Source organism: Sinocyclocheilus grahami, unplaced genomic scaffold, assembly GCF_001515645.1.
Source record: "Sinocyclocheilus grahami isolate Dianchi unplaced genomic scaffold, SAMN03320097.WGS_v1.1 scaffold254.1, whole genome shotgun sequence".
Taxonomy (NCBI): domain Eukaryota; kingdom Metazoa; phylum Chordata; class Actinopteri; order Cypriniformes; family Cyprinidae; genus Sinocyclocheilus; species Sinocyclocheilus grahami.
In genome coordinates this window covers 262,120-278,388 of record NW_015505433.1, presented here as the reverse complement: position 1 = coordinate 278,388, position 16,269 = coordinate 262,120, and the positions used below count along the sequence as shown (strand labels likewise).

Below are 16,269 nucleotides of genomic sequence, written 5' to 3'. Positions count from 1 at the left end.
TGCACAATCAAGTTAAAAATGGCCACACACATTTATGTGGATATTTTTTATAGGATTTTTAACATATGAAAAATGCCATTTGACATTTGATGATTTAAATTAAATATTGAATCCAAGTTATTTTAACCATTCAAAAAACAAAACAAAAACGATTGTTGGAACTGATTCACATACATGAATTTTAAATAAAATAAATATTGCACAATTTTATATTAGCGTTTTACAGTGTGTAACACGGTTCGTAGTCACGGGAAGAAGGAGGCGGGAACCGGCGAACATTTAAACAAAACTTTAATAATAAAATAAACTCAAAACAGCGTGACAGCCCCTCGTGGACGACTGTCGCGCACAAACAGAACCAAAACACAAACAGTGAAGGAGTGTTTATCGTAGACTGTAAATGTAATATAGGGCTAGCTACTGAATGCAGATTTCAAGTATGTAAGGATGTGGGGAGCCATCAGAAATGTCACTTCCTGTCAAGAGCTCGGACTCTAGATCTGACACTTCTATTAAAGCGAGCATGGTGACTCATGCGTGCAATAAAAGCTAACAAGGAGGTTGAGATTAGAGTTGAGTGAGCTTCGTTAACATGCATGAGTCATGTTTACATATTATTTAATATATATATATATATACAGTATATCCACACAGTATAATAAACAGCAGATTATTAGTAACAAGCCGAAATATTTACCTTAATATCCACACTATTTTTCAGCACAGAAGTCGTAAACAATTTCCTGTGAATGTGAGAGTTTTCCAATTTCCTAGCCACTATAGATAACTAAAAGAATAACAAAGTGCGGTAAATTGTAAAATTATTTGCACAAAACCCAGAGTGAGTATGATTATGATAATAAATTAAAGTACTATGACAACAAATTTTGTAACATTAAACAGCATAACAGGCTGTTTTTTTTTTTCAATGTTAAAAAAGTGGAAGCGTCTTACAACAACAACCTTGCACAATCAAGTTAAAAATGGCCACACACATTTATGTGGATATTTTTTATAGGATTTTTAACATATGAAAAATGCCATTTGACATTTGATGATTTAAATTAAATATTGAATCCAAGTTATTTTAACCATTCAAAAAACAAAACAAAAACGATTGTTGGAACTGATTCACATACATGAATTTTAAATAAAATAAATATTGCACAATTTTATATTAGCGTTTTACAGTGTGTAACACGGTTCGTAGTCACGGGAAGAAGGAGGCGGGAACCGGCGAACATTTAAACAAAACTTTAATAATAAAATAAACTCAAAACAGCGTGACAGCCCCTCGTGGACGACTGTCGCGCACAAACAGAACCAAAACACAAAATAAAATCCAGGCCTGGTCCTCTCTCGTCCAACACTGTCGTCCTCCGTGGGACTCGAGACCGATCAGTGGCGCAGGAGCATTAGCATGTACTCCACCGGCCTCGCTCCGTTCCCACGGCTCTCGGCCCCAGGCAGCAGTATTTTGATTGCATTTATTTCATAAGCAACAAAAAAAAATGCAAATGCAATACCTGCCTACTACAAGATCTGTGAATTGTCAGGTGTAACAGCTGTTCTCTCATTCCTCCCCCGACTGCAGCCGCCTTCTCTCATCTACTTTCAAGGCGAGACACTTGACACCTCAAAAGAACGTACCTTCATACCATGAAACCAGACTAATGACATGGTCTTCAGGAAACTTGTATTGAATATTGTCTCAATATTCAGAATGTTACTTAATTGTATATTGCCAGCAAAATCATCCCGAGTAACCCCAGCCCTAGTTGAGATGTAGCGGTAATTTGACTGATATTGGCTTGGGAGCGCAAGTTTGTCTAATCAGAGGCAGTGAGGGGCAGGCGGCTGTTTTATTCATGAGTTTTCCACCGCTGCATGGGAAACTGGGAGGAGCCCTGCTGCTTTGAAGGAGGGCACTGCATATTGCACAGTAATGCGTGGTGTGCTTGTCTCTTCACTTTTGCATCAAAAGCTACACTGACTGAAGGGCATGTTGCTGTGGCTGCTGTTTGTTTGCGTAGTGTGTTCGTGTAGTAGTGTGTGTTTGTGGATGGATTTAGCCATATGAAGTGTCAGTTAATGTTTGTTTATGTATTATGTATTACAGCCTGTCTTTAAGCATCTTGCTATAATGTTTATGCGAGTACTCATGTACTACCTGATTGAATATGATTGCATTTATGCATTGGTTGTTCTCAGCCTACACTTGTCCTCCTAACATCTCCCATACTTTGTCCTCAGTATGAAGGCAGATCTTCATTTTGAACCATGTCCTTGCTCAGAGATTAGACGGATTGATGGATGTACCCCGTTTCAACAAATCACAGATGGAGCTCAGTTTAAATTTAGAAATGATTGTTCAGCAGAGCAGCCAAGGTACAGGAAGCAGCCTCATCTTTTTGCCTTTTAAACACCGAGAACAGCTTTTGAAATGCTTCCCTTGCTCACATACACAAGCTTAGGGAAAGAGGTCCCATTTTGCAGTTACTTAGCTTTGCAGACGCTATATTTCTCTGATTCATATTTTAATTTGATGCATTAAGATAAATGTATTCCAACAGAACACGGGCCCATTGTTTTTGCTGGCTGTGCTCAACGACGGTATCTTTTCATTTGAAAACACTGGATGTTCCTGCGGTACGTCTTATAGGAAGTGATTGTTTGGGGTTTGAGTAGAGGACTATGGGGATTGGACACAACTCGTTCCACATGAAATCTCGTCTTTTTCTCTGGGCTGAGTCACTTCATAAACACCCAGAGGGATTTCCAGAACACATCACAAATAAACACACCACAAACAGTGAAGAGATATCAGTGGCCATACGGCATGTGACATGTACACAGATGTCAATTACAATCGTTCTATCGATCATTCATTCTATCATTCCATCCATCCATCATTCTCTCTCTATCGTTCTATCATTCTATCTATCATTCTATCTTTTGTTCTTTCGTTCTATCTATCATTCTATCTTTTGTTCTATCTATCGATCCATCAGTCTGTCTAGTGTTATATAATTTTATCATTCTGTCCATCCATCCATCCATCCATTGAACTTCTGTTCATTTCAGTTCCACTTACATTCAAATTCAAATTGCAATTCCACATCCTATTGGCAAACTCAATTCAAATTCAGGAACTGGCATTTAAAAGACATTCTCTATTCAGTTCTAAATGCTGCACAAACCTGGTACATACACATACACACTTACTATGTTGCTTGGAAGTAAGTAGGTGCACATTTACACACGTACACACATCTCGCCTTTGATGAGGGAACTAATTCCCCTTGTACTTGTCAAGGTTGCTCTTCCTGTTGGAAACTACTCTTTATAAATATAAGCAAGCAGTGTGTATGCGTGTCTAAGCAGTTAGTCCTGAAAAGATTGATGGAAAAATTCCACACATCACTACACATGCATACGCACACACATGCACACACTGCTTTGAAGCACCTCAGTTGTCCACCTTCATGGTAAGAGACAAACCAAACACTTCACAGCAATGATGTGCTAAAGATATTAAAGAGAGAGCAGGAAAAGGGCCATACGTTTGACAAGGCAACGGAGGGATTCAGACAGTGCTGATGGCTGTGCGGAAACATATTTGTTGTTGGAGCTGAAAGTCGCTTCTCAAACGTCTGCTGAGTGGTGACAGATGTGTTGTATGTTTATCACCGACAGCCAGCAGACGTGATAAATGTGGCAAGATATCACTTATGTGTCACTCACTCAGTTATTATAACTCCAGACTTTATAGTGTGAGAATTCAAATCCAGTGTCACTCTGACGTGGTAACGTTTGGAGTGTATTTCACTGCATGAATATCTTGGCTTATAACTTTTCATGTTACCTCTTAATAAGTTGATGTTGCTCAAGCTTTGTTTAGTAGCCAACTGGCAAGTAGTCAAGATGTACAGTATTATGAGACTAGGAGATCTGAATCTGAAAACACTAAGGGTTTATGGGTAAAAAACCCTTAAGACCCAAACTAATACCAGACCTCCACAAGACCCAGACCAAGACATCTTGAGACCCAGACCAATAAAAGGCCCCCAAGAACCCGTCAGTCCATATTAATAAAGTAAAATATAGAAACAGAATTTTTGAAAGAACATCTAAACCCAAAGCTTTTTATTGTCCTTTAGTGATGTTTGATTATTATTAGATAGGGAGCCTGTGGAATGAATTGCAAAAAAAGTGTCAAGGTTAACTCTGTGTCATGTGCTTCCAAATTACTCTAGTGACTGTGTGTTTTATCAGAGACTTAAAAACACAGTCCTAGGCTTTTTCTGAAACAGTTCTGCACAGACTTTCCCATGGAGCGGCTCAACAGGTATTAGTAATCAGCCTCCTTATCTCCTCTCACTCCACACACTGCATCTTTATGGGAATTATATCACATACAACACCACTGACAAGCACCAGACCCCTGAGGCTTTCACCTGCCTCGCTTTAATATAAATAGATTTTTTTCTTCTTCTTGTCATAAGGATTGCCGACTAGATCTAATATATCTGTGGTCCTTCTAGAGAGGGGCTATGTGTATCGAATTCACAGCAAGCCTTTGTTCACAATTGCACTCCCACCTTCTCAAAAGTCCAATCCCCAACCTTTTCAATTTCTTTAAGGTGGTTGTGGCCAGACTTGCGCTGTTGCATAGGGAGCCCCTTCACTCTATTATAAGATGTAGAATGGAGTTGAAAAAGTAAGCACTTTTTCCATTCTACCTTGGAAAGTGTTTATTTTTTAATTTTTTTGAATACAATGGGGTCCAAAAGTCTGTGACCAATGCTTAGCTTTTTAAAATCCTAAATCCTCTTGTTTATTTCCAGGTTTAAATTCAGTTTTGAATCCCAGATTTTCAGCGTGGTTTCAGACTTTAGAATCATCTGTTTCTCGCCATCTCTCAGCTTGATGGGGTGCTTTATCAAGTGAAATGTGCAAACCTGCAGCTTCCAAACTTGCCAGCTGCAGGGTTTAACATTGAGAACTCGGTGCATTAACAAAGACACATCTTCAAATGTTGATCCTTATAGGAGCATTAGACATCTTAAAGAGCAGCAGTTCACATCAGTTAATGATTTTGCCTTTAGGCAGAAGAGCAGTTGAAGAACAAACTGCAGTGCAAATGTGGATCTGCCAGATCTCTTTTATCCACGTCATATCTCTAAGAGACAGTCCATTAGGTTTGCATTGATTCGTCACATAAATGGATTCAGGAAAAAAGGGCTTATTTCAGGCTCCCCGATTGGAATCAAATCTTTACTGTCACACTGAGTTTGCAATGAGAATAGAATAAAAGAGACGAGCATAGAATTTGCAATCATTTATTAGAAGAATGTTTTCAGTAAAAATGGCTTATTTGAGATTGTCAAAATAGAACAGAATATTTACAACCAAATGAGCAACACTGGTGTTGAGTGGAATGTTGTAGTATATTGCATCGGAGGCAGCAGTAATAGCATTTCATTAGTCTGTACTTTTACACCTTTGTGATACACTCACAAGCTGTGTAGAGTTGCCATTAGTGATCCCATTTCGATTTCAGCAGCTCCAGACTCTGTGAAAACATCACTTAACTGCTGAAGGGAAGGTTTTTCAAGTGCTCTTTACATCAGATATGAAATTTCCTCAGCACACAGGGGCAGCTTACACCGCAGTCAGTCTTAACCTAGATACTGTTAGAGTCTAAGCCTGTCAACGTATGACTGCATTGAATTTGTGAAATCTCCAAATGTTGAAAAGATGCTATCCCATATTAAAATTACTTCACAAAAAATGTTTGGACTATAGACCTTAATCAGGTTAGACGCCATATTGATTTAACATGGATGAAAACAAGGCTGTGAGGAATAGACTCGCAGTCTTTACACTGGCATGCAGTGCATAAATGTCCCAGATCATGTAATTTTCATGTAAAACTTTTTTTTTTTTAAAGTCTTAGTCTACTGAAATATTTTTTTCAGAAAGACTAAGCTAAACAATCGCTTAGTTGTTAAACAACCGCACAGTCCACTGAACTCCAAGGACTTCTATCTCTCACAGCCTCGTTTTCATTCATCTCAAAAAATTAAATATGGTGCTACCCTGACTAAGGGTATAATGCCATAGTATTATTTGGAGTTGAAGTAGCAGCAAATATCGTAGAATATAAACATGGTAATAGATGTTATTTATCAGAGTACCATCGTATTAACATCTGCTACCATCATTCATTGTACAAGCCTCAGATGTTTGCTGTTTTGAGGACTCATTTGTGCTTCTCTGCAGATAAAGCATAATTATGCTAAAAGTCACAAGAGCCTGTATCCTCATTTGTAAATTTTTTTGTAACGGTTGTTTTGGTCTTCAATTTATTATTATTCCAGAGGAAGAGAGATTTGTCATTAGAGGTAAATATTAACTGTTTGACTCATGGTGTGGCTCTTGGAGCCACATTATGAATAGAGATCATTTGACTGATTGGTAACGGAGACATTAATAAAGAGCATTTCTTATCACTGTCAGTCCTATTGAGCTGATCATAGTTTATTGTCTGCTGCTTCAGTGTGTGGAGCGAGAGAGACTGCAAGAGTCTGCAGAGTGCAGAAAGGCTCCCACCAGTACCACTAGGAGCACTTGCAGGGACTTGTACACCACCAACTGCCATCATTTACACCACTTCCAATAAAACTTCCATCTCTTTATAACATCACTACAAAGCCACTACACTGCTGTGAGAAACGATGTGCAAATCAAAGATGAGATGAAGAAAAATGCTAACTTCTATTCCAGTTATGTACTGTACTTTTACAAGTTATGTACTTATAGTGGACAAATGTACAGTATTTGCCCATTAAACTTCTTCCATTGTAAGTTTTTTTTAATTTTTTTTTTTTTACCTAAACTAAAGCTGAAGTTTGATTTAAAATCATTTTCCGTGTGGACGGGGCCTGAAAAGAAAATCGTGTAGTGTATGATGGTCAGTTATTTTTTTTTTTTTTTTTTTTTTTTGCTTCAGACTGATTCCATCCAGTCGGAGGGTTTCAGACATGTTTGATATTTTGAGCCAATTTTAGAACATATTGTTTTCATCTGTCATGAGTCTTCTAGCAACAAGACGCACGTTACTTTGTGAGTTTGCTGTATTCAAACAAATTGACCGTCTGGTATCGTGTGATCCTCAGTAGTGTGTTTGATGCCCAGTTTTTCTCTGTAACCATTTTCAGCATCTCCAAGTGTATGATGCCTATAGTGTTTTAAAACATGTTGAGATTTTCTGTCCTGACTTTCACTCCTGTAGTGTATTCCAGCCTTTAGTCGCTTGAACCTGCTCCCATCCACCTGAACAAAATACCATCCTCCTCCCTCACGCAGGGCAGAATTAGCATGTATAGTCTCTGTTGATCAGCCCTTGTGATGACTCACTGCACTGCCTCCACAAAAAGACTGTGCCAATATGTCATTTAACCCAAAGCTGTGATTTGCCCTGTTCACCGAGCACTTATCTCTCCCGTTTCAGGGGAAGCAAACAACAACAGTCGAGACAAACAGCCTGCATCACAAATATATTACCATCTTCCGTTTAGACTAATAGATAATAGAGACGTTTGACACATCCTAGTGCATTTGAAGGTGTGTTATTTACATACTAGCTGGTTAAGATTACAGTTTTTGGAGTTGTAGCAGAAGGTTTGAAAGGATATTGTATGTGTGCTATACATTTTGGCAAAAGAAGTGCCTGCAAACCTTGGTTATTATTTGTTTGACTGTAGCGCCAAGTAGAATGGAGGAATTAATGATTGTTTTGAAACATAGAGAAGCCCCCAAGATGTGATCTCGAGAAAGCAAGACAAATTAGCGGCTGAGATGCTCTTGCCGTTTTGGAGTTGTGGCAGTGGAAGGTTTAAATGGAGGCTGGGTGTCCTCTGTGTGTAGGCAGAGGGCTTTAGCTACTGATTGATATGACCCAACCTAAACCTTCAGCAATCAGAAGCTCATTATCTCAGCGAAATTACCACACCATCCAGCCCAAACGACTGTAAAGAATCAGGGCGCTGATCCACCATCATCTCCCTCAACTTTGGCTGCAATCTTTCTTTCTCTCCCTCCCTCTCAATGAAGCTTGTTTTTCCCCTATTACCTCCCACCACCCAGTCATCGGTTATATTCTAACTGCTCTGACTTTTCTTTCACTTTTAAGGTCTCTCTCTCTTTTCTTCATTTTTAGTGGAGTCGCTCACTCCTGAGCTCACAGGCGATGGATTTTACACAGTCTGTGCCCTTGCCTTTGAGTCTTCTCCTTTGAGACCCAAAGTTTTCCAATACGTCTACTTTGCTTGTTTCCTGCAGGGTCCCATTGAGAACGATGTGGTCATTCATGTGGCCCTGATAGCAGAAAGTCAAAGGTAAGTACATTTCTCATGTCTCTCTCTCTCTCTCTTCGTCCTGTGGTCTAATTGATGCATGCACACTAATTATTGGGCTATTCTGTAGCCTTCATCTATCAGGACTCTCATTTAAAGCTTTTCTGGTGAGATGGGGAGGTGAAAGAGGTCGTGTGGCCAGCTGGTCCCAGCCAGGCCTGCTCGGCAGTTCATTTAACATTGTTCACCCCAGCACTTAACCCACCTCTCCCCTTATTCACCCTGCAAACCTTAATCAGGATTACTTGTCTAACTCAACCATCAGTACATTCATTTAAAGTAGCAAGTTCCACTTAACACCTCACCTTCCCTGCAAAGCTCAAATAATGTTGTTTAAATGTTATAGTATAAGCGGGAGCAGAGGTTCTGGTTGCTTGTAGATGTACTTTTTTGTTGAACCCCACATCACAGAGAAGTGCTTGTAGACCATTCATTTGTATAATCGGTGTCATGCATGATTGTTTTTCCCTTGGACCTTGAGTGCTTGATTATAAGTCCTACATAACAGCATTATGATGTATGTTAGCTATGTAAATATGACAATTAAAGTCTTTTAAATTGTCACAGATCATATTATACATATAACCAAAAAAAAAATTGCCAAATGGACCCTTTTCACATTTCCAGGGTTTTCAGAATGACAGAAGCCATCAAAGTTGGGTAAACTTTTATAGTGGTGACTATACAAATTTACAACAGACATATTTTTTTTGTGTTGGAAAACATCCAAGATAGCGTTATCTGTGTGACTTTACAAAGGAGTAACAAATTGTACCCAAACTCTTGGTAATTTGTCAAAAGACTTCTCCCTCCAGTGACACTCCCTCAGTCAAATGACTGAGAAACTAGAAACACTCTTTTTAGAAAACGTTTTCTATTATTTAATGCCAAGGTAATATGACACAAAGTATAGTGTTATAAATGTACATTAAATGTAAAAAAAAAAAAAAAAAAAACATTATCATTATATGGCTTACCTCAACACACCTGCCTGGAAGTTTCTAGTATGCCTAGTAAGACCTTGATTAGCTGTTTCAGGTGTGTTTAAATGGGGTTGGAGCTAGACTTTGAAGGACAGTGGCCCTCCAGGTGCAGAATTGGACACCCTTTGTATATGTGAAAAGGGTCCATTTAAATAATCTTAATTTTTTTATATATAGCTCATATTTTTGGCATACCATTAGCCAATTAGCCTATCACATTTCGCTTGTAAGATACTCTTTTCTTCGAGATGCAAAATACTTCTATTTTTTCCAATTATAAATAAACTTTGAATCATGTTCATTTATGGCAGTTAAAATGTTATATTTATTAGTAACATCATAACATCATACATATTTACCAGTTGACGAGCAAGATTTGAACAGGATTCATATTAAGTGAGATATTAGACATAGTGGCACATTAAAGGCAGGGTAGGTGATTTGGTTCAAAAATATTTTTTGTTATGCTGGTTGAAAGTCTCTTCATATCCTGATAGCAATCACTATATATATACAGTATATATATATATACAGTGCATGAAGTGGGCCGGTACGCAGTACTTCTATATTTTAGCCTTTAGAGTACCTGCACTTTTTGTGTGTACCGGCACTTCTGACATGTTGCCGGTACTCAGAGTAAAAGCGTCAGGGTCTGGGTGATTATATGATCCCATAATATGATTAGAAAGGACACTATATAAATCACACTACCCAGGCGGGATCACCTCTCATCTCGACCAATCACGTGAATGAATGCAAGCGGAGTGTGTGGGGCGCGAGAGCATGTCAGGGGAGGCGTGCAGAGTAGTAGAATAATAATTAATTATTGATTACTAATTTGAATCAGTACTTTATAATGAAAATAATATCTTAAAATTAAAAGAAGCAGGCTTTTGCGATCACATCAATTTAAACCGGTAAACTCCTGCAAAGTCCAAGGATCCAGTAACGAATTCAAACAGTAAGTTCAAAACAGCCTAATACAGAGAAAACACAGCCGATTTCATCAGCGATTGCGGAAAGAATAGTGACTTACGTCCAGATGTCAGTAAAATTATTATTTTCAGCGTGCATTTGGCTTAAATGCAAGAGTGTTTTATAATGAACGCTGATTATGCGGTGGTCAGAGATTTAGCGATTCTGAATGGATCCGTATAGTAGTAAAGGCAGGCGATTTAGTGGTCTTTGGCATCTCCCTGTGGTCCTGTTTGGTATCGCAGCTTGACTTGTGCTAATTTGTACTGAAAACTTTTATTCAATTATTGATTGATTGATTGTGGCACTATACATAGTGAATTATTTAAAAAGTACTTATTTATTTAATATAAATAAATAATTAAATAAATAAATAAATGAATTGGGGGGGGGGGCGATCAGAAGAAATGGACAGCACCTGAGTTAAATATATGAGTGTCACAGCAAAGAGTCTGAATACTTAGGACCATGTGATATTTCAGTTTTTCTTTTTTAATAAATCTGCAAAAATATCAACAATTCTGTGTTTTTCTGTCAATATGGGGTGATGTGTGTACATTGAGGGAAAAAAAAATTAACTTAAATGATTTCAGCAAATGGCTGCAATATAACAAAGAGTGAAAAATTTAAGGGGGTCTGAATACTTTCCGTACCCACTGTATATATATATATATGTCTCATCTGTGGAAGGCGTAGGATCATAAAATGTTCATCCAATCAAAAGCAATACAGTGCAGTAATAAGAAATAATTTTTTTCTTCAACTAGAATCGCTATAATGTGGTTTGTTTTTGAACAGACATTTTGTAACAAGGGGATAGAATGTAGCACAACAATTGCACCAAATGGAATTGCAATAGATTGATTGTTTCCAAACACATGGAAGAACACAGGTTGTGATCTCAAGAAAACAAGCCAGAAAAAGAATAAGGTCGGCTTCTATAATTTTGTCATTATTTTTGCAATTCCTTTTTGATTCCACTAATGGTGCAGATATTACACACATTACCTTTAATAGAGTTGTTTTTAATGTTTAATAGTCTCTGTCTTGCTTGTGTTTTTCAGATTGCAGGTCTTCCTCAACACCTATGGCATCCAAACTCAGACCCCGCAGCAAGTGGAGCCCATTCAGATCTGGCCCCAGAAAGAGCTGGTGAAGGTATCACTGTGCAATCAATCATACTGACCAACAAACAAATCTTCCACACTGATCGATTTCAGTGACAGTCGCTCCATTAGACTCTTGGTCAGTTTGGATTGACTGGCGCATCAGTCATGTCAGTCAGTGAATTATTTTTGCATGCTCTTAAAGATTTACACCGCGGATTGAACCTCACAAGTGCACTTAGCTTGACAGAAGACTCTGAAAATAGACTTTAATGTTTTCTCAGATATATAAATGTCCTTTGTGGAAATACTTGCAAAATATGAATTCATTGTGACAATATATCAATAGAATGTAGTGTTCATTTACTGACCAACCTGGTCTAAACTTATCATATATCAGATTAGAATATTTTTAGGGGTCACAAATCTTGTGCTAAATGTTATTCCTGCCCATTCTGTCTGTAATCGACAGAGCAATGTGTGTGATAGCGTTTACATGTTTGTTCTTCTATCTGTGGGTGTGTGAGTGGGTGGTAAGGTTTTGTTATCAGAACGTGCAATTTACTGCAGTTTGGTGTAAAAGCTGTTTGAAATTAGAAACCCAACAGTGTCTGCTTCTCTTGACTGTGTTCTTTCTGCGGTCAGTTTTGTGTTTATGCGCTACAGTATGCATTAGAGAGAGTGATGATTTGCTGAGTATGCCTCTGTAAAGATGCTTACTCAGTGGCTGACCTATCAGAGACAGCTGGAGCTCTCTAGATCGGGCTGCCTCCTTTAGATCAGCTGCAGCACCTTCATTGCTGTCATCTTTTATGGGAAATGACACAATATCACATTTGACTAATGATACACATTTGAATGGTAATTTTATAAAGGAAGAATAGCGCTAAGTCAGTTGCTGATAATTTTATTATGATATTCTTTGATAAAATGATTGATTACTGATTAAATTATTAATTTGTATTGACTTACACTACCACTTCAAAGTCAGCAGCCATTACTCCAGTCTTCAGTGTCACATGGTCCTTCAGAAATCATTCTAATAAGCTGATTTGGTGCTCAAATAACATTTATTATTTGTATTATTCGTTGTGCTGCTTAATATTTTTGTGGAAACCATGATCTTTTTTTTGTTCAGGATTCTTTGATGAATAGAAAAAAAAAAAAGTCAGTCTTTACTGTCACTTTTGATCAATTTGATGTGTCCTTGCTGAATAAAAATATTTCTTTAAAAGAATAAAATTGTACTGACCACCAAAACAGTAGTGTAATTCTGTGACAATGCTCAATCGCTGTAAAATGTGTTAGAAACTGTTTACACAGTGGTAGTAGATCTAAATGAAATGCTCTCAACACTTTTCATGATTACTTAATTGCGGTTGTAATTCTAATTCAGCTGTTTATTCGCTCTTTTGTGCATCCCTAATGTACAGCTCTATCCTTTACGAAACCAAGAACCTGATATTCTTGAATAATCGTGTAAAACACAAGCGCAGATAAGAGAGCAGTTCATAGGTTGACATGCTGTTTCTAATCCAAGCGTCAAGGCTGCTGAAAGCGATAATGGCGTGAACGTCTTTATTGCAGAATCCTTTGTATTAAAGAGGTTTGTTTCAACATCAGCACCCTGGCTTCACTGCCCCTCTTGATGTGCTACAGGCTTAACATGCGTGACATTTGCAGGTTTCGTGTCAAGCATGTAGAGCTCCTGATTAGAGGGAAGGGCACTCCTGATTCAGTTGTGTCTTCTCCTCATTGCTATTCTGCACACAAAATTTCCAAGGTGCAGAGATCCGCACCGAGAGAAAAAGAGTTCTGGAGCATAAAGCTCTCTTGAAAAATTTTCATTTTGACAACTGGATTTTGTCTAAATTAGCAGCTCTTTTCCTGTTTCAGTTGGATGTGAGCAGGGGTTTATTCTGCTTGTTCTGTTATTTGATTCTGTTGTGCAGTACACATTTGTACTGGAGGGTTATTCAGAGATTGTCAGACCGCAGGAGGTCAGAGAGAAATAGAGCTCCATCTAATGTCGTGAAGATGTCAGCACACTCTGTCCTCTCTGCACTGGAGTATTATTACTGAGGCAAGCATCACAAAGCGCTATTATTGCATATACGCAAGGTGAGGGCTTTGTTCATTGCCTTTAATATTGCTATGCTACAGGAGATGTGTACTTTTTTAAGCATTCAGACTTCTTGTTTCCACTTAGATGACAATAAAATGGCAGAAAAATCCTATGAATTTAGATGGAAGGGTGAACCTGAGCAGTGAAGTGGGTGGATGTTGGTGAAATTGGGTGGCAGGGAGGCAAGACTACTGTTCCCATCATGCACTATGGCACGAATAAATCATGCAAATTACTGCTTTTCCAGTGTTTGCCCTGGTAGTGTATTTGTTTATAAGTTGTGTGTCATGTGGTGTAGACTGCAGCTCTGCCAAAATGGGGGGGGGGGGGGGGGGTGCTTGAGAAGGAGTTAAATTTGTGGTTGTTGAGTGAGCCAATCCCAAAATGTGCACATTGGTACTGTGAGAGGAAAAATCAGCCTAATAGTGAGACCAAATTTCTCAATGTGGACCGATTACAATACCGTTCAAAAGTTTGGGGATAGTAAGTTTGTTTTTGTTTTTATTTATTTATTTATTTGTTTGTTTGTTTGACAGAAATGACCTTTTATTCAACAAGAACACAACAAAGATGACAATAAAGACATTTATAATATTAAAAAAATGTATTTAAATGCCAGAAATGTTTTGTTGAGCAAAATAGAAGCATTTCTGAAGGATCATGTGACACTGAATATTAATGAATATTAATGGCTGCTAAAAGTTCAGGTTTGCCATCATAGGAAACATTACATTTTAAAATATATTCAAACAGAAATCTGTTATTGTAAGTTGTAATAATAGTTTACAATATTATGGCTTTAACTGTATGAGCATAAGAAATTTATTTCAAAAACATAAAAAAGTCTTACCTGAAAGCTTTGAATGTTAGTGTATGTGCATGAATCAATACACAGTACAACACACACACTTTTAAAATGTATATTTAAAAAAAATGGGACAAGTCTTATTAGACTTATTAGGCCAATGAGAATCTACCTACCAACTAGCGACATGGTGAACTTTTGCTAAGCAATGTTTAACATTTTCTTCAGAAAATGTATGAATCTGGTCATTCCTACAGTTTTACACAGCAAAGTGGTATGATTTAGAATCTGTAGAATCTTGGCTTGAAACCTAAAGTAACCATGAACTTCCCTTGAGTAAGGCACTTAACACCAAGTTGATCCAATGAACCAGAGACTCTAATAAGTGAACTGTAAGTTGTGGTAGATGAAAGTATCAGCTAAATGATATATTAATAATTAGTGATGCTTAGAAAGAGAGCAGCTTCCTTGAGGGCAGGAGGAGGTGTTGTGAAATTGTTATGCTCAAATAATGGCTTAATTGCTCAGATCTCTTTGTCTTAATTAATGGCAATAAGACCTTGTGAAAAATATAATTTGGACCAACACTGGCATTGGACCAACTTAAAACTGCAAGGTAAACTGGCTTGTCTGGCTCATGCTGATTCTTGTGCCAGGTATGAGAGGATATTAATAATCACAGTAACAGGTGATTCCCATGCCATACAGTTTTATTTGGTGATATCTCACTCAACATTGCCATTGCTTTAAAAAGCACACCACTCAACAAAACCTGGAGTCTTGAATCTGTTCCAGTCATACAAAAGCCTACACATACCCTGTCATGACTGCTTTGTTGACCTTTTCTCCAGGGAAATAACCAGTCTTTCAGAATCAACTACTGAACAAAATATACACGGTATTAATTAAACAGGGTGTCCGCGGGTCCTTAAAAAGTCTTAACATGTCTTAAATAACATTGTCCTAATATAAGGCCTTAAAAAGTCTTAAATTCGGATTCGATGGGTCTTAAATATTGTTGGTCTCATTATCGCTAAAATATCTTCAGTCTGACGGACCTAATGACTTTACAATCATTAGACAGACCGAAGATGTTTTCTTCCCGCGGTAAGTTACTGCGTCATCAGAGAGAACGGCAGTAAGTTCGCAGAATACAGAATACAAGCTCGAGCTGAGGCTCACTCTGTTTGTCTCGAGACTTCAGAACAAATGAGCGTGACAGCACACATGAACTCAGAAGAAACACACTGAGGTAAAAATTCACAATGTTTAGTTTATTCATAACATGATATAGTTAAGTAACACCATGACAAGTGAGCTATTTAACTCAATATTCTCACGACGCAAAAAACAATAACATTCAAAACACCTACAGAGTGCAGGCATTACGTGAAGTCTAGTGCGCTCTGCCTGATCACTGCATGATTCAGTCTATTAAAATACATTCAGAATGATCACAAATTCAAGACATGGGGGCAGAAAATGTGTATATTTATACTCAAGTTCACAGGGAAGAGTGCCTTTTTTTCTCCAAAAATTACTATATACAAATGTGATATTGATTTTTTACAACAGTTCAATAAACTAGAGGTTTTATTAAGAGACTTACGTTTTAGACACTATATTGCCTGTTTCCATATTTCGCCAACAAAAATCATTCCAAACAAAGCCACAGTGCTGTTTTGTGTCTCTGAGCAACATGACGGTGTTTCGTTCCTGAATGAATCAACCGTTTAAATGATTCGGTTCAGTCGCAATGACTCACTTAACAGTGACTTGCTGCCACCTACTGGCGGATTTAATTTAAAATTTAAAGTATCTTTTCATTTTTTTAATTATTTCAAATATCAGTATT

The 16,269-nt window shown here is 37.8% G+C and overlaps 1 protein-coding gene across 3 annotated transcripts in view; it reads left to right on the top strand.

Annotated features, from left to right (window-relative positions):
- The window catches only part of LOC107598686 (phosphorylase b kinase regulatory subunit beta-like), a 70,258-nt gene that overhangs the window by 41,574 nt on the left and 12,415 nt on the right, over nucleotides 1–16,269 (top strand). For all 3 annotated transcript variants that reach the window (XM_016290073.1, XM_016290074.1, XM_016290075.1), the window contains 2 exons: nucleotides 8,347–8,402; nucleotides 11,443–11,536. In XM_016290073.1, the coding sequence (XP_016145559.1) occupies nucleotides 8,347–8,402; nucleotides 11,443–11,536 (150 nt within the window). The remainder of the gene's footprint in view (nucleotides 1–8,346; nucleotides 8,403–11,442; nucleotides 11,537–16,269) is intronic.